The 23,586-nt window shown below is 55.1% G+C and overlaps 2 protein-coding genes across 2 annotated transcripts in view; both read left to right on the forward strand.

The window, feature by feature from the left end:
- Positions 1 to 3,089, forward strand: part of LOC129403344 (serpin A3-8-like) — a 28,771-nt gene extending 25,682 nt beyond the window's left edge. The window contains exons 5-7 of the mRNA XM_055130269.1: positions 224 to 500; positions 1,828 to 1,975; positions 2,853 to 3,089. Coding sequence (XP_054986244.1) covers positions 224 to 500; positions 1,828 to 1,975; positions 2,853 to 3,089 — 662 coding nt within the window. The remainder of the gene's footprint in view (positions 1 to 223; positions 501 to 1,827; positions 1,976 to 2,852) is intronic.
- A 2,626-nt stretch (positions 3,090 to 5,715) lies between these two features.
- On the forward strand, positions 5,716 to 9,769 carry LOC129403345 (serpin A3-8-like). Its single transcript, XM_055130270.1, has 4 exons — positions 5,716 to 6,352; positions 7,061 to 7,337; positions 8,553 to 8,700; positions 9,569 to 9,769. The coding sequence occupies exons 1-4, from the start codon at positions 5,716 to 5,718 to the stop codon at positions 9,767 to 9,769; spliced, it is 1,263 nt and encodes a 420-aa protein (XP_054986245.1).
- Positions 9,770 to 23,586: the final 13,817 nt, after the last annotated feature.

A 23,586-nucleotide genomic window follows, 5' to 3' on the forward strand; every position in this document is an offset into this window, starting at 1 on the left:
TGGTTCTCAGTCAGCACATCAGACAGCTCTTGGCTACCTTGTCCCCCATTCTACATTTGTGGGGTCTCCCCGTTCTTAAAATGCCTTCACAAATCAAGCCTGGACACCCCACAGGGTCTGGGGTGGGCTGAGGGTATCTCAGGACTCAGGGACTCAGGGACCATGTGCAGAGCACACAGGATGCACCACCCTCCATGATTTCCATCATTCTCTCTGCCTCTAGCCAAGTGGATGACGCCCTTTGACCCCACTAACACCTTCATGTCAGATTTCTACGCAAGCGACATCACCGTGCTGAAGACTCCAATGATGAAAGCTGATAAACTGGAGGTGCTCTACCTCCGGGACAAGGAGCTCTCCTGCACCTTGGTTCAGCTCCCATACACGAGTAGTGTTGCCTTAGCCCTCCTCATCCTCCCTGACCAGGGTAACATGTCCAAGGTGGAGGCTGCACTGCTCCCAGACACGCTCCAACGCTGGAGGAAGTCGCTGAGACTAAGGTACCACAACCCATCTCTGCTGGCTCCTCCTCCATGGTCCTCTCTTCCCCATCCACCAACACCACGGACACCACCAACCCCAGAGCAGTAACATCCCTCAGGGGGAAACCACTAGGTTTGGGGCTCCCCAGCTCTGGGGCCTATATCACTCCTGAGTGTCAGGGAGACCAGTTGCCTCTGAGAGGCAAATGCTCAAGGTGTAGGGTGAGAACCCTCAACCAACTTGGCACTCACCTGCCTCTCTCCAACACCCACCCCAGCATAGTGCCAAGCAGAGGATAAACAAAGACAACTGGGTTTAGACAGGCTTGGGGACAGCTTCACACCAGCCCAGATAGGACCATTTACTCACATGTTGACTTACTTACCCATATACTCTTTTTTATTCTACTTTTTATTCTTTTTTTAAAAATTGAATCATCATGCGCTACAGTTACAAAACTTTTATGTTTGAGATTCAGTCTCCCAACGATTGAATACCCATCCCTCCTCCAGTGCACATTTTCTACCACCAATGTCCCCAATATCTTTCCCCCCACTGCCCCACCGCTCCCCCAGTCTCTATGGCAGACAATTTCCCCCATACTCTCTTTCTCTTCTTTGGGACATTATGGTTTGCAATACAGATACTGAGAGGCTATCACTTTTGGTTCTTTATCTACTTTCAGTACACATATCCAACCCGAGCGGTTCCAACAACTATCATTGACTAAGTGAATCCTTCTCTATTCCAGCTGCCTTCTCTCCCATATATTAAGGCAGGCTTCCATCTATGGAACAATCTTCCTGGTCTTTGTCTGAAATGTCCTTGGATGTCAGTCTCATATTATGATATTTTATATTCCACAAATGAGTGCAGTCATTCTATGTCTGTCCCTCTAATTCTGACTCATTTCACTTAGCATGATACTCTCCATGACCTTCCAATTATAAGCAAATTTTATGACTCTATCTTCCATAACAGCTGCATAGTATTTCATTGTGTAGATGTAGCAAAGTTTCTTTAACCACTCATCTGTTCTCAGGCACTCGGGTTATTTGTAGATTCCGGCTATTGTGAACATATAGGTGCAGATGTCATTTCTTCCACTACCTAATGATTTATTATTTACTCACATTTATTCACTTGTTCATTCACTCACTGATTATTCTCTTACTCATTTATTTACTCATTTCTTTATTTTTTTTTTTTGCTACCTCATTTATTGAATCAAGGATCAGTCATGTTCACTCAGCAGCTCAGTACGGTAACTGAGCACTGCTAGGTCCCAGCCTCCACTCTGTACTTGAGGGGAGCCTGCACAGGCCAGTCTGCTTCTGCTCCTAGGACGGCAAGCTTGTACCTGCCCAGGTTCTCCCTCTCCGAGGTCTATGACTTGGAAGAAGTCCTGCCTAAGCTGGGCATCGCCAAGGTCTTCTCCCAGGAGGCGGATTTCTCAGGCCTCACCCCCGCCAGGAACGCGAGCCTTTCCAGGGTAAGCCGGAGCTTCGGACCTGCCGTCTCTGAGAAGACAGGGTGCATCAGCTGGGTGTCCGGAGGGCCCCCGAGTCGGTCATAGCTGTGTCTCCTCTGGCATCCCTGCACTCCCAGACTCCCGGCAGTGTTGGTGTGTGATTGGGGGTCCCAACCCCGCGGTGGAAAAGTGTCTGAGTTGAGACCCATATTGTGCTGCCTCAGGGCCACTCAAGCCCTCCAGCCTCTGCTGGCCCACCAGAGAGTGGGGGCTCGGTACTGGTCACTGGCCCAGCAGGGAACAGCAGGGAGCAGCTCGAGGGGTAAAGGATCCTATAGGCTGTGCTGAGATGGACCTCAGCCAGGGGGGACACCTTACCTGCGCTGACTCCCCAGTGCGTGAAATTTCATTCCTTCCAGGGAGGTCGGGCTGATCTGGCCTGGGAGCTGGCAGCCAGGGGACAGGCAGAGATCACGGGCACGGCCCAGCCAGGAGGCAGGGAGCAGAAAGCCGGGACTGTCCACTCTGCTCCAGGTGCTCTGTCAGCAACTGCCCCACCCACAGGGGCTCCTTCTAGGAGCAAAGGAAAAGCCCCTGAGTTGCCTTTTCCTCCTCCCAGGATGCGTGTTGGGGACCTCAGGCACTGTCCCAGGCAGAGCAGGACACCGAGGCCCCTCTCTCGTCTCCACACCTGAGCTCACTCTTGCCCACGGCCTGTTCCACCTGAGCTCACTCCTGGCCCTCGAACCATTTGCCCATCTGTGCTGGCTCACTGCTGGGATCTGGGGGGAACCATGATAGATAACCCCCCAGGCCGGAACAGCTGCCCCTCATGGGGCTCTGGCAGGCTGGCTGCTTCTGCTCGTCCTGCCCAGTGGTGACAGCTCTGTTTCCCCAGGTGGTCCACACAGCTCTGCTGGATGTGTCCGAGAATGGCTCTGAAGGAACTAAAGGAGATGCCGCCAGAGGAAATGAACCTAATCCTCTTGGCACAAGTCCAAATATTATAACTGTGAACTTCAACAGGCCCTTCTTGGTGGCCGTCATCTCAGAGGACACACAGAGAATCCTCTTCCTGGGCAAAGTGGCCAACCCGACCCTGCCTGGAGCAAGTGTGCCGTATGTAAGGGAATAATGGGACCTATCACGAGAAGCTGGCACTGCCCAGGACCCTCACACCCCGGCCCACCTGGGTCGCCTTCCTGGTGGCTGTGTCCAGTAGGGGGGGGGGGACTGCGTGAGAACAATAAACATCTTCCTCACCACACATGACCCAGAGGTCCCTGAGGGACCCTTTATCTGCCTCCGCTGGCCCCTGTTCCTGGACCTCAGCCCTGTCCCTCAGCTCTGGGCAGTCCATGTTCAGGGGCGCAGACCTGGGGAATCTAGCTGCTTCCATCTCCTTGGCTCTTTCTGCTCAATTTGGGTGTACTCGGCCCAGGACCAAGACTGTCCGACTGGACCCCTCAGAGCACCCGAGTCAGGGCCTCAGCTGAGCTGGCACCCCTGCTAGGACGCTAGCCCTGGCTCCAGCAGCCCAGTTTGGGAGAAAATTTTCAACCAGGTTCAGCTGGAGCCCCTCAGTTCCTCAGGGTCCCCCTCCTTCCTGGACAGAAGCCCCTGACCCAGCAGCAGAGATGAAGGCGGGGGCACCGCAGGAGAGCAGCAGAGCTGAACCGAGCCTGGTCCCTGCATCCTCAGGTCACCCGGGCACCAGAACGGGTGATGGACGGAAGCCCGACACCTCCTGCAGGCAGTCTGCTGAGATCTCTCAGGACGTGCCCATTCAGTCTTGCTGTCACCATGTGACATCGGTGCTGTCAGTAGTCTCGGGAACTGGGGAGCAGAGAGAATCAATCATTCCCCACAAGGCCACTGATTTGGGTGTCTAGAGAGCCATTTCTGAGGGCAGGGAGCCCCCCCCACCAGGAGATTAAGCATTTCGACCAGCATTAAGGAGACCCAGAATTCAACTACGGGCTGACGCTATGCATCTACAGTGTGGGCATGGGGTGGGGTCCTGCACTGTGGGGAGGGTCGGGGGTCCCCACAGTGTGGGGAGTGGGTGAGGACCCTGCAGGTCAGCTGCAGGGCACAAACATGTCATCACCACAGTCCCGGGTCCCCCTGTGTGCTGGGCCATGAGTCAATGGGAGCTTGAGGGTCAAGGGTGCAGGGACCCAGAAAGGCTGGAATTGGAGACAACACAATGAGGGGACCCCAGGTAGAGACTGGAGTGACCCTGCGGGGGTGACAAGGGAGAGAAGAGACAGGTGAAGGCACCTAGAGGCAGCCCAGATAATGTGCCCAACACCAGGCCCCACTCAAATTCTGGGCCTTCGGGTGATTCTGCACCAAATATGGATACCCAAACCACATAAAAAAGATCCCTGAGTACCGCCCAGTTGGCCCCAAAACAAACAGCAACAGCAACAGAGCCCAGGGTATTTGCACCAAATTTTGGATGAGATTCAATTCATGTACACACGCTGTTAAAATAGTCGTTGACAAAGTAAACAAGATGCCTTGTTTATTTTCTGGTATAACAAGGCCTTTGGGTCGTCCATAAACCAAATAGAAGCGAAGAGGGAAACGGGAATTTGATTTGGGGGTAGCAGGAAGGTCGCTGTGGAGAAAGAGTGAGCTGGACTGCTCCTTAAAGATGGACCCAGATTCTGGATGATTCCTGGTGTCAGAAGAGATCAAGAGGGCCAGGCCAGGATGGGCACAGAGCTCTGGGCACGTGTGACCAGCAGGGGGCAGAGTAGGGAGCTTATAGAAAGCCTTAGTGTAGAAGGAGCACTTGGCTCTGTAGGGATGTGTGTGTGCGTGTGTGTGTGTGTGTGTTTGAGCGTGCGTGCGCGCCTTTGTCTCTGTCTCTCTGTCTGTCTGTCTGTCTCTCTCTCTCTCTCTCTCTCTCTCTCTCGATCTCTCTTTCTCTCTGTTCCAGGGTCTCTATCCATATCTCTGACACTACTACTCCTTGGCTGTTGGGTGTTCCATGCTGGGACTGTGCTTGGGAGAGTCCCTGGTTGGGGTCCCAAAGCCTGAGGGCACAGAGGGCGCTCCGAGACCTGAGACTCTGTGGGGCGCCCAGTGGGGATGAGTGTCCCTGAAGAGGGAGTTTCTGTCCCACAGGGGTGAGGCTCATGTCTGCCTCGGTGGACCATAACTGGGCATCCCTGAAGCTGGGCACCCACAAGTGGGTCCCCCATGATGCTGACACCCCATAGAGCCGGGCACACTGTGCAGATGACACCCCATACAGCTGCCAGGACCTGCAGGTTCACAACTTCCCAGGTCAGGAGGGGCCCTACAGGCCGAGCAGTGAACTCTCAGCAGTGTTGACTGTTTCCGGATTCCCCTGAGTGGAGAAACAGACACCCCGAGTTCTCAGCACTGACGGGCTGCAGAGGTGACCAAAGCAACAAAGGCACCCACCTACCACCAACGGTCAAACAGATGAGCCCTTACTCTTGCGCTGATGTGACGGGAAAGAGATGAGAAACAACAACCTGACGGGAAACATGTGTGACTGCAAAGAGACGGTTGCATCAGCCTGAGAATAAATAAAGCGTTGAGCCCAGGGAGGAGGCGAGGGCGAAGGTCTGTGCAACCTCAGGCAGCTCTTCAGGGTTCACAGGGCCAGACTTGGGGAGAAAGCCCAGACTCACGGGTGCAGGGGCCCCGGGAGACTCTGTGGCAGAGGAGAGGCGGCAGAACCTGAGAGTTGCTCAGCCTTCCAGACTGAGGACGGAGGCATGTCAGTCCTGCTGTCCCTACTCCTGGGGGCTGTGCTCTGCTCCCATGTCCTCAGCCTCCCAGAGGGCACCACCACCGAGCCAGAGACAGTGACCCAGGAAGACAGAGTCAACAACACCCTGGTGGGCCCCCTCAGTCTAGCCCGCAGCAACACCGACTTTGCCTTCAGCCTCTACAAGCTCTTGGCTGCCCAGAGTCCCGAAACCAACGTCATCTTCTCCCCACTCAGCGTCTCCATGGCCTTGGCCTTCCTGGCACTGGGGGCCCGCGGCCACACCCAGACCGAGATCCTACAGGGCCTTAAGTTCAACCTCACCGAGACCCCCGAGGCCAACATCCACAGGGGCTTCCAGCAGCTACTGAGACATCTGAGCCGGTCTGGGATGCCCCTGCAGCTGGACGTGAACACAGCCGTGTTCCTGGACCAGCAGCTGGACCTGAAGGAGGGCTTCCGGGAGGAGGCCCGAGAGTTGTACGCCGCCGATGCTCTCTCCGCAGACTTCCAGGATACCACTGCCGCCGAGAAGCTCATCAACGACTACGTGGAGCTGAAAACCCGGGGGAAGATCAAGGAGTTGGTCAAGGGCCTGGACACAGAGACCAGGATGGTCTTGGTGAACTGCCTCTTCTTCAAAGGTGAGGCCGCGTGTGTGGGAGGGAAACGGGCATGAGCACTGAGCCTTCGGGCTGCTTCTGCCCTGCGCAGCCTGCTGTGACCCCAAGAGCCCCTGCCAAGATTCGGCCACCTGCCTGGAGACCAGGGGCCGAGCAGGAGCTCAGCGGGGCCAGGAAGGAGCTGTAGGGTCCCCGCCTGCAGGTGGGGGCTGGGGGTGGGTTTGGGAAGACCCGGAGATGATGGAGTCCAGGAGACAGGTCAGGGTCCGAGAGAGGGCAGCAGACTGGCCATGCCAAGGAGGAGACCGAGGAGGGCAGAGGACAGGGGTGCTGGGCGCAGGCTGGGCGGCTGCGGGCAGGAGCAGGAGGAAGGACCTGTGGGATAGGGGGGCTGCTGGCCTCATTCAGTGCCCAGGGCTGCGTCACAGCTGCTCTGGTGGCCTGAGCCCCACGCGACCAGCTGAGGGTCCTGGGTGCAGAGACTTGGGCAGTCCCCATCCCCCACCCTGTGCCATGTGGGGAGCAGGGACCAGGCTTCCTGTGAGGCGGGCAGAGACTCTCTCACCCATGGCCCACAGTGCTCAGGAGCCTGTTCCCTGAGCTCAGCACAAACAGCTCCTTTGGGCCCCATTTCCTGCCCGCCCAGGTGACCCCAGGTCCAGGAACTACCTAGACAGCGTACAAGGTGGCCATTCCCTGTCAGGCGCTCAGCATTCTCTCTGCCTACAGCCCAGTGGAAGACGCCCTTCGACCCCCACGACACACGCCCATCAAATTTCCATGTGAGCAAGAGCAGGAAGGTGGAGGTGCCCATGATGAACGCTAAGGACATCCGGGTGCCCTATTTCCGGGACGAGGCGCTTGGCTGCACCGTGGTGCAGCTCCCGTATAAGGCCAGCAGCGCCTGTGCCCTCCTCGTCCTCCCTGACGAGGGCCACATGGCCAAGGTGGAGGCCGCACTGCTCCCAGGCACGCTCCAGCGCTGGAGGGACTCACTGGAGATGAGGTACCCCACCCTGTCTCTGCACCTCCCCTTCCTCACCCTCACCCCCCCATCCCCACCAGTGGGACCCTCCACCTAGGGTCAACAACGGGACCCCTGGGTGGGTGCAGCGATGTGGTCGGGGGCTCCCAGGCTCTGGGCATCTGCCCCACCTTGGGGTACCACGGGAGGCAGAGGTCCAGCTGCCTCTGACAAGCACAGGCTCGGGTATGAGATGAGGACCCCGAGCCCCCAGGACTCACATGCCTACGCCCCACCCCCTGTCTCCATGTCATGAGGCCGGGACAGAGGACAGAACCTCTGAGGGCTGGGAGAGACGGGCCTGGGACAGCTGTGCCCTGGCTCACAGTGGAACCGCTCTGGGCCGAGAGAATACGGAGGGTGAGAACTTGCCTGCAGTGGTTGATTTTGGCTCCACCCCTGGCACCTGGACCCCTCAGAGTGATCCCTGCGCCAGATCTAGGTGTAAGCCCGGAGTACTATTGGGTGTGACAGGAAGAATTCAATTCATGCTCCCATCATTCACTCATTCATTCACTCACTCAGTCACTCACTCATTCACTCACTCATTCACTTTCTTTTATTCTTTCACTCACTCATTCACTCACTCACCCAGCCTGGGGTGTGATAACTGAGCACTACTTGCACCCAACCATGAATTAAGCAAGAGGGGATCCTGCTGTTGAAACCTGATCCTCTGTCACCTTCTGTCCTGGGGAGAGTGATCCCCTCGGCACGCCAGTGGTTTTCTGTCCCCAGGGTGAGGACTGGAAGGACAACTGGGGACACTGGAGGGAACACGGGGACCCTGGACCAGGGTGTGTGTGTGAGAAAGGGGTGTGGATGTGGGAGCCCAGAGGTAGAGCCATGGGGGGATTTCCAGGGAAGAGCAGCTGCGCAGAGGGTCAGTAGGCAGCAGTCACGGGCAGGTGGCAGCCGCAGGTCAGACTCTGAATTCATGCCCGGGTCCGAGTAGTGCCCAGTTGCAGCACCCAGGCTGAGTGAGCGAACGAGTGAGTGAGAGTCACAGGTGAAGGGAAGCTCAGTGGAGGCCTGTGTGTGAGCGTGGGCGCAGGGTCACGCACCCGCGGGGTCAGTGTCTCTCCCTGCTCTGAGGGAGCCCAGAGGATCAGGTTCGGGGCCTGAGTCCAGAGGGCCCAGAGGCCAGCGGGGCAGAGGGCCAGGGTCGCGCTGCTCACAGTTTCCTTCTGCTCCCAGGACCATCACCCTGAGGCTGCCCAAGTTCTCCGTCTCCGGGGACTATGACCTGAAGCAAGTCCTGGCCCTCCTGGGCCTCAGAAGCGTCTTCTCCAGGGACGCGGATCTCTCAGGCCTCACCCATGCCAAGAACCTGCACGTCTCCCAGGTGAGGGGAACTGCGGACCTGCACCTCCGAGGGGGACGCGTTCCAGAACCCTGGGAGCACAGAGGGGCCCTGAGTCTGTCGTAGCTGTGTTGGCCTCTCTGAGCCCTGCCCAAGGCTCCCTGGGAGAGTGGGCCTAGTTGGGGGGTGTGGGGGTCCCAGCCCCGCTGTGGAAAGGGCCCTGAGTCAGGACCCAGCTTCTCCTGCCCAGGGGTCACCAAGGGGTCACCAGGCCCTCCAGCCTCTACTGGCCCACCATACAGTGGGGGCTCGGGACTGGTCACGGCCCAGCAGGGCCCAGCAGCTCGAGGGGTGAAGGAGCCCTGTGGGCTGCGCTGAGATGGATCTAACCCGGGGGACCCCAACCTGCCCCCACTCTACAAGGCATGGAAGATCATTCCTACAAGGGTGGTCGGGCGAATCTGGCCTGGGAGCAGGCGGCCGGGGACAGGCAGAGACAGCGGGCACAGCCCAGCCGGGAGCCAGGGCCCTGCAGGGAGCAGAAGGCCAGGGCTGTCCACTCTGCTCCAGGCGCTGTGTCACCTGCTGCCCCACCCACAGGGGCTTCATCTAGGAGCTAAGGAAAAGCACCCGAGTTGCCCCTTCCTGCTCCCAGAGTGCGTGTTGGGGACCTTGGACACTGCCCCGGGCAGAGCAGGACACCGAGGCCCCTCTCCCGTCTCCACACCTGAGTTCACTCCTGTCCATGGCCTGTCCGACCATCTGTGCTCTGGACACTGCTGGCTGGGCCCTGGGTTCTGGAGGGGCCATGACTCTGGTACCCCCAGAGCAGGGACAGCTGCCCCTCGAGGAGCTAGGCTGGCTGCCTTCTGCTAGTCCTGCCCAGTGGTGACAGCTCTGTGTCCCCCAGGTGGTCCACAAGGCGGTGATGGACGTGGCGGAGGAAGGCACTGAGGCAGCAGCAGCCACAGGAATCAAGATCATGCCTGCCTCCGCAAGGTTGCATTACACCTTCGTGAATTTCAACAGGCCCTTCCTGGTGGTCCTCCTCTCTGAGGACACAAAGAGCATCCTCTTCCTGGGCAAAGTGGCAGACCCCCAGCAGGCCTGAGCTCCCGCTGGAATGGGACCTGGCCTGAGGAGTCGGCCCTGCCCCAGGTGCCCGCCTGCCCCACCCCACCTGGGCCCCCTTGCTGGTGGCAGACTCCGTGCACGGAGCTTTGTGAGAGCAATAAAACGTCTTCAAAGGTGTGGATAGTACAATGGGCTGGGCATTTGCCTTGCATACAGCCGACAGGGCTCAACCCTGGCACCCCATATAAGTACTATTAGGGACTCGAAGGGCTGTCCCACCCACCAGCAGAGGATGAAAGAGCGCAGAGTTGAGGGGCGCTGTCTCCATGCACCACCCAGTGCCCAGGTGCTAATGTGACCCGCTGTTACTGTGCCTCTGACCGAGTGTCTAGGAACTGGGACTTCATGACCCCCCCCCCCAGCTTCGTTAATCTGCCAAAGCAGCTCAGGGGACTCAGGATAGAGTTCTCCTGGGGCCCCGGGCCTCACCAAGGACAGAAGGCAGGAAGTGCCGCTGGACGAGGAGCTGGGGACAGGTCGGGGGAAGCCCGGAACACCCCGTCCTCTACGTGAGCCCCTGCCCCAAATCTCCGTGTGTCCCCTAGTTGGGGAGCACCCGCAGCACTTTGGGATTTGTGGGTTTGTACACCAGTGTGACGGGGAGATCCCTGGGCAGGGGGAGGGGCACTCCCATCCTCTCCCCACTAGCCCCCTGGAAACAAATGGCAGTCCTCTGGCCATTAGCCCACCTTTCCTCTTCCCTTTGAGCCCTGCACATACACCAGGCCCCTCTGGCCCTCTCGGCACTTAGGAAATTCAGGGCTCCTGTCTGTGGTGACAGACACTAAGTGAAGACCAAGGACACGCGAGCAAGGCAGGTTAGCCATCTGCAAGATCAAGTCCCGGCTCCTGACACATCCCAGCCCGGCCCCAGTAAGGGCCACAGGCGGTCTGTTCCCCACCTGCTGACCACAGTGACTCGCCCTGAGGAGACTCACAGGGATGGTCCATGGACTATCTGAAGGGCAAAATAGAGGCTGAAAATAAAGCAATATTTTTAAAATATTGAATCAAGTAAATAATGTAAATAAAGTAAATAAGTAAATAATGAAGGTGGCAGATGAGAACAGGTTCTGGAAGATCAGTGAAGTTAAGCTGAGTGTCCAGTCAGCCAAGATTTTCACAAGGAGGTGCTGTCAGAGGAAGCGGGGGAGGGGCGGCGCTACGGGAGGTGCAGTGACTGCAGCTCTAGAGAAGAGCAAGTTCGACACCAAAGAGTGATGGAGACATTGGCAAGAGTCGGAAGAATGGGGTGGGTCTGGAGCAGGAAGAGGGACTGCAGAGGACGACCTATGTAGCTCATCTCCTGTTGCTGAGATCAGGGGCTTAGTAAGGTGTCTAGAATGTTCAGCCACTGATTCCATCAGTGACTCCAAGAATTTTGTGCAGATTTGCTGGCACTAGATTTTAACTTGAGAAAATGAGGTTGGTGGCTTTTCTGCCCAGAACAGAGTGGGTGGGAAGAACTTAAATTTCTGTTTGTATTCCACCCACCCATCTACTATCCATCAGTACAATCATCCATCCACCACCTATCTCCACCATATACCATATACCATCCATCAATCCGTCTATCCAACCATCCCTCCATCCAGAATTCATCCACTTACCCATTTTCCCAACCAATATGCACTCATTCATCTTCCATCCAACCAAACATCCATCCACCCAACATCCATCCAACTATCTATATTCTCACTTATTATACCATACACCTATCATCATAACCAATCTACCACCCAGCCCATCATCACCAACCATCATCCAAACATCCAACCACCCATCCATCCATCCATTCTGCCGTATGCCCTTCCTGGTTTGTAGAGAGACACAGGTCTCCCTGCCACAGGACCCCCGTCCTTCAGATCTTTGCTTATCTCAGGAGGGAAGGGCAGTGGTGGACTTCAGGAAGCAAGGCTTGAGAGGGAAGAAGGCCAGGGGTAGGTGGACATGGATGGACTGAGGAGCACAACCTTCCTGATAGGGCCCGAGCTTATGAGCTTTGCTGTCCCTCTGCTCTTGTCTGAGAGCCTTTCTGGGGAAGTAGCTGCAGGTGGTCTGCAGAGAAGCACAATGCTTTCTTCAGCCGCAAACCCACTGCAGAGATGGCCCTGCCTGAGCAGGAGGGCACCTCCATGCAGGACGGAGCCAGTGGGAGACACAGATGAGTCCCCACATGGCCTTGAAGTGTCCGGGAAGCAGCTCCCAGAAGAGCCCAGAGGTCAGTGTGGGATGCTCAGAGCATGTTTCCAACCATGCCACAGGTGGTGGTGCATCCTGGGACCACCAGCCTGGAAACACTGCAGGAAAGATGGTGGCTGAGACCCAGGAGAGGGCCAGAGACCCTGGGGTGCAGGTGAGGGGGACGGAGCCTGAGTGAGGGTGTGAGAGGCCCTGAGCCCATCTGTGCAACAGTGAACAAGTGTCTTGGGCTCTCAGCTCCTTGTTCCCCAGTGAGGAAGAGCCCGGAGAATGTGAATGAGTGTGAGTGTGGAAGAGTGTGGGGGTGAGTGTGGGTGAGTGTGGGTGAGTGTGGGTGAGTGTGGGGTGAGTGTGGGTGAGTGAGGGGTGAGTGTGGGTGAGTGTAGCTGAGTATGGGGTGAGTGTGAGGGTGAGTATAGGGTGAGTGTGGGTGGGTGTGGGTGAGTGTGGGTGAGTGTGGGTGGGTGTGGGTGAGTGTGGGTGAGTGTGGGCTGAGTGAGGGGTGAGTGTGGGTGAGTGTAGCTGAGTATGGGGTGAGTGTGAGGGTGAGTGTGGGTGAGTGGGTGAGTGTGGGTGAGTGTGGGGTGAGTGTGAGGGTGAGTGTGCCTGAGTGTGGGTGAATGTGAGTTGACTGTGGGGTGAGTATGAGAGTGAGTGTGGGGTGAGTGTGAGAGTGAGTGTGGGGAGAGTGTGGGTGAGTGTAGGTGAGTGTGAGGGTGAGTGTGGGTGAGTGTGGCGTGAGTGTGGGGTGAGTGTGCCTGAGTGTGGGGTGAGTGTGTGTGAGAGCATATGGGTGAGTCTGAGTGTGTCTCTTGAGGTGCCACATGTGTGGGGTGCAGATTGCTCAAATGATCATTCACTGACACACTCATTCACTTATTAACTCATTCAGTCACTCATTTACTCATCCACTCACTCCTTTTATTCTATTTTTAAATATAGGATCATTGTTATTTATTCAGCCATTGATCAAGCTGATTGAATTGGACATGACCTCTACATTACTTTTATTTAATTTTTTAATTGGATATCAGTGAGATAGTTATTACAAAGTTGTTCATTATTAGGCTTCAGTCATACAATGATTCAACACCCATCCTTCCACCAGTGTACATTTCCCACCACCAATCTTCCCTATTTCCCTATCACCATCCACAAATCACCACCCCAACCCACAGCATCCCTCTATGGGAGGCACTTTCCTTCTTGCTCTCTCTCTCCTTTTCCTTTTGTACATTATGGCTTGCAGCACAGGTGCTAAGAGGTCATGGTGTTTGTTCAGGGCATTCGCTATTTTTTATCAGGAAGGTAAAGCTGGAATAGCTTTTCAATTGGGTGGCCTATATGAGGTATCTATGTGACTACTGAGGCTTCCAGAAGTACAGGAAGGTGGAGTGAGGCAGCCAATTCCGATCTCTAGAAAGCCTGGAGATTTCAGTCACAAAACCTGCATACCACAGTTTTCATCAGATTATATCTCGGTGAGATCCATCCTGAGACAGCGAAATTAGGCCAGGGATATGGCAGCGATTTTGGATTGTGGAAGAAAGTGTTTGCTGGGGGCTGTTTGGGCAGGTCTCCAGGATAACCTGCCCCCCACTGATTTACCCCGATCTGTTCGGCCATATGTGGATATCAGATTTACTGCAGCTTTTGATCTCTTTTGAGATTTATTTATGAATTTCTGAAGTAAGGCCGGTAGCAGAGCTTATATGGTAGCACCGGAATTGGTTCATGGGGGTAACTGCCAGTGCAACCATGAGTATTGGGAAGTGGGGGAAGGTAGTTCATCCCAACTCTGCGAAAACCTGGAGAAAACCAGTCAGAAAACATGCACACCAAGATTTTCAACAGATGATGTCTTATATGAAGACATTTTAATATTCAGAAAAAGACGTTTATTTGAAGACCTTTTACTTTTTTGAACATTTTTAAATAAATAAAAAAATCAAAATAGTTGAAAACTTTGTTTTTATCTGCATAAGTTTAAGTCCCACTGACCCACAAAAGGATTAGGTAGGGGAGTGAGAGAGAAGGGGAGTGAAGGGTGGAGAAGCAGGGTGAGGACTGTGATGAGGACTGTGGTGCCCTTTAGATACTATTATTAATAGTACCACAAAGCAAACAATAAATACAAAGGAACAAGGGCGATAGTCCAGCATCCCACCACCTCCAGGTGACCAGGGTTCACTTTTGAATCTGATGCCTCCTAGTCTGTGAGCACTGTCCTGTGAGAGCACAACTGGAGCAGAACTCAGTGCTGGGACAGGTGTGTCCTGGTGATCCATCAGGTTCTGTCACAGGACAGAGCCTCCGTTAGTGTTCAGGGAAAGAAGAAGAACCGGAGTTAGACCGTGGGCAGCTGTGGGAGGAACTGGGCAAGTCAAGGTCTGGAGGGAGAGGGACTGGGAAAGGCCCAGCACAGGGGATGGTCGGGCTGCTCAGGAGCCCTTCCCCAAGCATGTGCTGTCCCCATAGGCTGGCTGTAGGGGGCGCTGTGGAGAGGCTGGTGCTGAGCACCTGTGGCTGGTGGTTGAGGGGTGGGGATGGGTGGGACTGCAGTGGGCCGGGAACTGGGGGAGAGCAGGGGTGGGGGAGCAGCAGCCCTGCCTCTCCTACCTGGTCCTCGTTCTCTGTGCCTGTGACGACCTCAGTGAGGGATGGCGCCTCCAGTGTAAGCCCCGGTCGTGGCACCAGCTTGGAGCCCAGATGGAAAGACAGAAGCAGCTTCCGGAAGCTCTGAGAGGAATGGATTAGCCGAGCTGTCACTCTGCGTCCTTGACGCGTCTTTTCACATCCCAGCCCGCTCTGGCTCTCTCAGCGCTTAGCAAATTCAGGGCTCCTGTGTGTGGTGACACAGACACGGTGGGTGAAGACCGAGGATGCATGAACAAGGCAGGTTGGTCATCTGCAAGATCAAGTCCCCGTTCCTGACACATCCCAGCTCGACACCAGTAATGGCCACACGTGGGCTGTTTCCACCTGCTGACCACAGTGCCTCACCCAAAGAGGCTCACAGGGATGGTATATGGGCTACCTGATGGAGAAGATAGAAGGTGACAAAAAATAAATTTTCATGTTTTTGAAGTAGGTAGATAATGAAAGGGGAAGAAATAATAGAGGATGAGAGCAGGCTCTCAAAATCAAGCACAGTTAAATTAAGTGTGAGGTCAGGGAAGACTTCCCTAAGGAGGTGCTGTCAGAGGAAGCAGGTGAGTATGGCTGTGAGGGTGACTGCAGGACTAGAGAAGAGAACGTTCTGGCACCAAAGAGGGACGGAGACATTGGCAAGAAGCTGAAGGAATCGGGCAGGTCTGGAGCAGGAAGGAGGATTTGCAGACAGGAAGGGGCTATGGCTGAGCTCCTACTGCTGAGATCAGGAGCTGGGAAGGTGTCTAGAATGTTCCTTCAAGCCATCAGTGTCTCCAAGAATTTTGTGCATGTTCTTGGCACCAGATTTGAACCTAAGAACGTGATGCTGGTGATTTTTCTGCCCATGATAGAGTAGGTGGGAGAGAATGTGGAATTCTACATCTATATCTACCCACCACTCAACAATATGTCATCTGCCCAGCCACCATCTGTCTCCTATTTAACCATAAAAACTTCTAACCATCCAGAGTTTATGTACTCCCCATCCTTCGATTATTCACCCATCAATCATCCATCTTTCTTCCAACAAACTGTCTATGCACCCGTGTGTATCCATATATCATGTCCCGACCATCCACCCAACCAACCATAAACCCATCATCCATCTTACTATCATCCATAATTCTACATATGTTCATCGTCCATCCATAATTCATCCATCATTCATCTTCCTTTCCACATCAACTCAGTCACCACCATCCACCTAACATGATCCAACCATAGATCCATCCATCATCCATCCACCCAACTCCTATTTACGCATCTTCAATTTATTTTTTAAAAATCCATCATGTATTCATCAACAAGCCACTATTGTCCAGCCACCTAATCACACATTCTTCTTACTACTGTCCATCATTATTCATCCATGGTCATCATTCATTTACCCATCCATTCCTCTACCCATCTACCCATCCATCCATCACTGTGTCCATCTATACATGCATGCATGTCTCCATCCATCCATCCATGCATGCCTCCAAGTAGCCATGCTTACATGCGTGCATCCATCCTGTGGTGCAGATGGTCTCAGGATTTACTTACAAGGGAACTTTCTCATTCTAATCTTGGTTATGAGGAGTCGAAGGGCAGTGGTGGGCAGGGTAGACTGAGGCCTGATAGGGTGGGTGGCAGCCAAGGGCTGGATGATAGCCCAGGACAAGGGGCAAGTACGCTGCTTCCTGGTCCAGCTCCAGTTCACAAGGCTCCCTGTGCTCTTGTCTGAGAGCCTTTCTGGGAGAGTAGCTGCAGCCGATTTGGGCCGTAGCACAATGGATTCTTTAGTCTCAATCCTGCTACATGGATGGCCATATCTGAGCAGGTGTGGGCATCCATTAAGGAAGGAGGCAGTTGGGGGGAAGCAGATGAGCCCTTCATGGCCTTGAAGTGTCCAGGAGGAGGCCCCCAGGGAATCGCAGTGGAGGGTTAGTGTGGGATGCCCAGAGCCTGTTTCCTATCATGCCACAGGTGTGGTGCTGGAGGCAGGAAAGTTGGTAGTTGAGACCCAAGAGAGGGCGCAGGGACTCTTGGTTGTGGGTGAGTGGGACAGAGACTGTGTGAGGGTAGGAGAGGCCCTAAGTCCCTCTGTGCCACAGTGAACAAGTGTCTCGGGTTCTCAGAACCTGATGCTCCAGTGAGGAAGAGCCGGAAGAGTGTGAATGAGTGTGTGTGAATGTGGGGTTAGTATGTGTGAGTGTGGGTGAGTGTGGAATGAGTGGTGGTGAGTGGGGGTAAGTGTGGGTATGAGTGTGGGTGAGTACGGGTTAGCGTGTAGGAGTGAGGGTGAGTGTGGTGGGAGCGGGGGTCAGTGTGGGTGAGTGGGGGTGAGTATGTGAGTGAGTGTGAGTGAGTTTGGGGTGAGTATGGGTGAGTGTGTGTGTGGGTGAGTATGGGTTCGTGTGTAGGATTGGGGGTGAGTGTGGTGGGAGCGGAAGTGAGTGTTGAGTGTGGGGTGATTCGTGGTGAGTGAAGGTGAGTGTGGGGATGAGTGTGGGTGTGTAGGAGTGAGTGTGGGTGAGTATGGGTTAGTGTGCAGGAGTGGGGGTACGTGTGGTTGGAGCGGGGTGGGTGAGTGTGTGGGGGTGAGTGTGGGGGTCTGGGGGTGAGTTTGGGTGAGTGTGGGGTGAGATTTATGGGGGTGGGGGTAATTAAGGGTGAGCGTGGGGGTATGGGGGTGAATGTTGGGTTGAGCTTGGGTGAGTGTGGGCTGAGTGCGGTGATGTGTGGGCAAGTGGGGTTGAGTGGGGGCAAGTGAGGGTGAGTGTGGGTGAGTGGGGGTGAGTTTAGCATGGGTGAGTGTGGCGTGAGTATTGTGGGAGTGGGGGGAGCTTGGGCGAGTGTGGTGGGAGCTGGGTGGGTTTGGTGTGTGGGCGCAGAGCAGCGGGGGTCGTGGGGCCACAGTGAGGGTGCGGGAGTGGAGGGTGTGCTGGCAGCGCCTTCTGTAGAAGCTCATTCCTGTGCTCAGGAGCCCCTGGAATCTGGAATCTGGGGCAGATTTCCCTCAGGGAACCCGCTGGCTGAGACAGGAGGCAGCTGGTCCCAGCCCCCTGGGGCACTGGACAGAGTCAGCAGAGCTGTGGGGCCTCCTGTGCGACTGGGCTTGTGACATCACGGGCGGGATGGATCTTGGACAGCACAGTGACTTGGGGGATCAAATGGGGCTTCCAGGAAAGCGTCCCTGAAAACACGCTCCAGGGCACCTAGCAACCCTCGGCCAGGAGGACCTGCCCTGAGTGTGGGCGACAACGCAAGGATGGGGTCTGGGTGGCAGAGTGGCACTCACAGGTCACAAGTGTCCCATCTGGGCTTCCATGACCAGCTGTCCCCAGACTGAGGGCACCAGCCACTGGGCGAGACCCCAACAAGGGACTCAGATAGGACAGGGGTTTGCATGTACCCGGCCAGTCCCATCCTTCAACAGGAAGTAGGGGGCGGGACTGAGCTCTGAAGCCAGTTTTGACTGGCTGCTGTCAGGGTAGAGGGAAGACTTTGGGGTCCGGGTGTGCACAGTGGAGAGAGGTGGAGAGGAGGGTCTGGGGTGATGGCTGGAGCTGAAGAGCCGAGGTCTCAACAGTGGAGGAGACTGGGGGAGTGGGGGTGAGGAGGAGCACACAATTCTGCAGTTTGGGGACAGGGCCCCTGCTCAGGGAAGCAGGAGGGGAGCGCCCTCTGCTGGGGAAAGGGAAGCAGGAAGGGAGCGCCCTCTGCGGAGAAAGGGAAGCAGGAGGGGAGCGCCTCTGAAGAGGGTAGCAGAAGGGGAGTGTCCCTGATTCGGGAGAGAAGGAGGAGGGAGCGCCCTTACTGGAAGGAGGACAGAGGTGGCGCTGATGTGACTGGGCAGAAACAGATTCAGCTGCTCAAGGTGAAAACAGGTTCAGGGTTCGCCAGGCTCTTGAGGGGGACCAAGAGTTCAGCCTATATCTGAATTACAGTTCCTGGGAGCCAAGAGGACTGCAAGCTCTTCCGGGTCATAGTGAGAAAGAGGCCAAACAGGGGTCAGGCTCTAGTCCTGTCACCATGGACATGGCAGAGGGCAAGGAGGGGCCACTCACACATAGTAAAGGATCCCTAGGGGGTCTTCCCTGGAGCCCTGCTCCCACTTCCGGTCTGTACCTCCTTCTCTTCCTGTTGTATTTATCCCTTCCGGAACGTGTCTTGAGCCCCTTAAACCCGGAACCTTTCCCAGCCTCAGCAGGGACACATAACATGGTGTTGCCTTGGGGGTGTTTCTGGGTTTGGGGTGTCTCTGGGCATGTTGTTCTGCCCTCAGGTCTCCTTAGTCCCCAGTGCATGAGACTTTGGCTCCTCCTGGGCCTGGCACTCCTGTGCCCACAGGCAGTGGCACGGTGTACCCCTTCTCTCCTGGAGAGAGAAGCAGGGTAAGACAAAGCCTGTCCCTGCAAGTGTCCCCATGTCCAGCCTCCACCCACCTTGCTCCAATGTCCTCTTCTCCCTCTGATCATGGCCATGAGCCTGGTCGTGCTCGCCCTGGGTGCTGAGGGTAGCATCAAAGCACAGAGCCTGCGGGCCCTGCATCTGGACACCCAGACATCATCTAAGCAGCAGTTCACAGTGACTTCCAGAAGCTTCTGCAGGACCTAAACCAATCCAGAGATGGTCAGAAGCTGAGCCCGGGCAGCAGTTTGTCCATCTGTGCCCAGTTGCACATGTAGGCCAGCTTCCTGGGTGTCAAGAGAACCTTCTACTTGGCAGAGTTCACATGGATTTTGGGGACCCTGAGGCAGCCAGGAAGCAGATCCACAACCACCTGATTGGGGAAGCGCAGGGCAGGGTCACGGAGCTGGTGCGGGCAGTAAAGCACCCCAGCCTCATGGTTCTGGCCAGCTATGTCTTCCTCACAGGGCAGGCCTGGAGGTGCCCCTGGACCTCGCCCCGCTTTCAGCTCTTTGGTCAGAGACACCAGTGGCAGAAGAGTCTTGGGCAGAAGAGCATCCCGGGGCCCTGGGTGGGGAGAAGCAGGAGTGTCCGCAGGGAGAGGATGCCTTCCCGAGACCCTGTGTGACCCCAGGAGGGCCAGCTGGGTCTCCCACACAGACCTGGGAACTAGGGGTGCACGCCTGAGGCCACAGTTCCTACTGAGAGGGAGTCACCCGAAGCTGCTCAGGACAGTTTGGACTTCATTAGCAACTGGACACAGAAGAACCGGGACTCCCGCAGTTCTATGATTGACCCTATTACCCCCTGGACCCTGGACACTGTGGAAAACATTCTCCTAGACCCTGAAACCCGCATGCCTCAGGGGGCCTCTACCAGGAGCGGGCAGAGAGGAGAACAATTAGGCACTCTGGCAGGCTGGAGGGGCTCAGAGAGGAAGGTGAGGAGGGGAGAGCAGGAAACCCTCTCCTGCCTCGCTCCAGCCCTAGGTCCGACTGTACCTGCTACCGTCATGGTGTCAGGGTCCCTGTCTGGGACCCGTCCCCAGGCTGCAGACACACAGGGCCTGGGAGGTCTACATGGGACCAACAAACCAGGTTTAATACTCACATATGTGAGGGTCACCCAGATGCCCTCAGAGGCTGAGCACAAGTCAATGGGGACGATCCCAGAGGTGCCCCATCCAAGGACCCTCACAACCATGCTCAGACCCGAGCTCATGCAGATGGGAAATGAGGACCATGTGGGCGGGGAGCACTGTCAGTGGGGCAGCATGAGCCTATCCTGGAGACCCCAAGGCTGACCCCGCCTGACAGAATCCAAGCGAGAGTCAGACCCCGCATTGGGGCTCGGTCAGTGGCAACTGTGTGACCCCAAACTGGGGCCTCTGGCCTCAAGGACACCCAGATTCAACTCAGTTGAATCTGGGACCCGAAGTCTTAGAATAGGAATGGCCCCTCCCTGACAGAGACAGGCAGAGTCGTTCCCGCAAACGAGAGTGTCCCCCAAGGGGCATGTCCTCCTCCCAGGGTGCTGGTCACAGCCCGGGAGACCCTAGGCAAGGGAGCTCCACCATCTGCTGGGTGCTCCCAGCATCCATGTCCTGAGCCCTGTGTCCTTGCCCTGCTTTGCAGCCCAGGGACAGCAGCTTCCGGCCAGCAGCCCCAAGAGTGGCCCTTCCACGTGAGCCTGACACAGAGCTCTGATGCCCGTGATGCAGCCTCGGGGCCTGTTCCAGGTGGTGAGGGACCAGGAGCTGTCCTGAAGGGAGGTGGTGGTGTCCGACCACAGGGACGGCTATACCCTCCTGGTCCTGCCCCAGCAGGGTGCCTGCAATGGCTGAAGGGACGGCTCAGCCCGACAACACTGGGCAAGGGGTTGAGGTTGCTGAGGAGAGACACCGGCAAGCCGGCTGTTCCTACACACACACTGTCCCAGGATGATGAGGAAGAGGAGCCTGCCTAGGAGCTGTCTCTCACCACCCCCACCCCACCAACAACACACATTGTCCCAGGATGCTGAGGAAGAGGCACATGTACATGCCACTGTCAGAGGCACCTCCCAGGGCTAGGCATGCCCACAGCCACCCTGAGAGGCACCTGGAGTGCTGGGCTGGTAAGTGGGTGTACTGAAGGTGCTGGAAAGCAGCCAGGTAGGGCCCCAGATGCTCTATGAGGGCTCTTGGCCCCAGGGGAGGGACACGCCTCCTAGCAGAGGCTCCAAAGAGGCTGAGAAGGTCCTCGTGTCTCCAGGGACACAAGGTCCACCCCAATTTCTTCATCCAGGACCCCTCCCAGCTCGGGAAGTCCCCCTGCACTGGGCATTCACTATATCTTTACCTCCTGGGTCCACCTGTCAACCATCACCAACCGCTCCAACGTCTTTTCTTCGAGGTGAGTCCTACAGTCTCTTGTTCTGTCCTTGTTCTGTCCTGTCCCATCCAGTCCTGTCCTGCCCTTGTTGGATATGGAGCGGGACATGACAGACTCCATAACACACTCCATTTTTATAGCCCCTGCTCCGTACCCCTTTCAGCATCCCCCCCCCCACACACACACACATATTGTTTTCCTAATAGTTTGTTGCTCTCAACAGTTTGACTTTCTCAGGATTTTGCTCCTTTCCCCCTGGCCATCTGCAAGAGGAGGACATCTGGGCTGATAAGTCGGCCTTGGTTCTCAGAATTCTGCTTCTCCCCGCCCCCCGCCCCTCCGACCCTCTGCTGGAGAAGAATGTCTGGGCTGAAAACTTGGCCTTGGACAATAACTCTAAAACTGCCACCTGGCTCTGCTCCTTAAAGACTATTGATCCGGGAGTCTACTAACCCATTTTGGCACCCCGCAGCTTCTGATAGGAATGCATCTAGACTGTGAACTGAGCTACAACCCCATGCCACCCAAGGGGGGGAGGGAAGAATTTTCTCTCTCAACGCTTTCTTTCTACAGGGGAGATAGCAGCGGCAGCAATGGCAGCAGCAACGCCCACGTGGCGTCCGTCATTTTCTAGAACTCAAAACCCAGAGGTATGAGCTTGCAGTGGCACGCTCTCCGCCCAGATGAGATCCGGAGCAGCCGCGCACGCATGGCCTCTCTGCTCCTTAAAGACTATGATCTGGGAGGTCTACTAACCCATTTTGGCATCCCGTGGCTTCTGATAGGAATGCATCTAGACTGTGAACTAAGCTAAAATAACAGAAATCTAAAATAACAGAAATCTAAAACTGCACGGCCGTGCAAGCTCATACAATCTTCATTCTCAGCAATGGAAAACAAATTATCAAATGATGCCTTTTCAGCAGGTTTGATTGTTGGGGGAAAATTCCAAATAATAATAGTGAGTTCTCTGTTGAAATAATGAATGTATTCAAAGTATTGAGAGAATAAAGTGAAGATCATTAGTCACTCAGGTTGGGGGGTGGGTGTGGGAGGGGGTATATTGGGGTTCTTGGTGGTGGAATATGTGCACTGGTGAAGGGTGAGGGTTTGATCATTGTATGACTGAGATTTAAACCTGAAAGCTTTGTAACTTTTGTCACGGTGATTCAATAAAATAAAATTTTTTAAAAAAATAAATAAATAAATAAAACTGCCACCTGTTATCTATGGAAACCACCCGGATGGGAGCAGGGGAGGAGGGAACAATGGCCAGAATGGCCTGGGAAACGGGATAAGATGAACTACCTGTAACTGTTCATTGTGTTGTGTGAAATTATGCTGAAACTTGCGCTTTTACTTATGTCTCTCTTTGAACCTGTAAGCGTGGACTATGACACACACATTGACTATAAAACTTGCAACTTTTCCCTTGTTCAGGGTCTTGATTTGGCCTGCGTGCCTGAGGCCTTGACCCCAGCTGGTTGGCTTGAATAAACTCCGCTTGTGTTTTGCAATACTGGTCAACACTTTGTGCAGCTCGGAGAAGGAAATTATCAACCCCAGACCTTGGTTCTGGGGGCTCGTCCGGGATCCGTAATCCCCCTTTTTCTGGGATCCACAAACCAGCCAACAGTGCAGGAGTTGATTACAGGCCTTTCTAAGTCCCTGAAGTGATATCTGGGGCAAAACGGCAGGCTAGGCCCGAGGACAGAACTGGGTTCCAGTGACCATTGTAAGAGAGGTTGGCTGCTCTCTCTCTCTCTCTCTCTCTCTCTCTCTCTCTTTCTCTCTCTGTCTCTAATTGAATCACCATGAGAAAAGTTACAAAGCTTTCAGGTTTAAGTCTCAGTCCTACAATGATCAAACACCCATCCCGTCACGAGTGCACATATTCCAGCACCAAGAACTCCAGTATACCTCCCATCCCACACCCCCTCCCCACCACCTGTGTAGCTAATGATTTTCACTTTACTCTCTCTTTACTTTGATTACGTTCAATATTTTGACAGAAAACTCACTATTATTAATTGGAATTTCCCCCCAACAATCAGACCTTCCGAAAATGTATCATTTGATAATTTGTTTTCCATTTCTGAGAATGAAGAGCATTTTGGATTTCTGATATTTTAGTAATTAAGTCCAGAGAAATTTCTGCCAGAAGCAATGTCAC

The sequence above is a fragment of the Sorex araneus genome, chromosome 3 (genome assembly GCF_027595985.1).
Source record: "Sorex araneus isolate mSorAra2 chromosome 3, mSorAra2.pri, whole genome shotgun sequence".
Classification (NCBI taxonomy): Eukaryota; Metazoa; Chordata; class Mammalia; order Eulipotyphla; family Soricidae; genus Sorex; species Sorex araneus.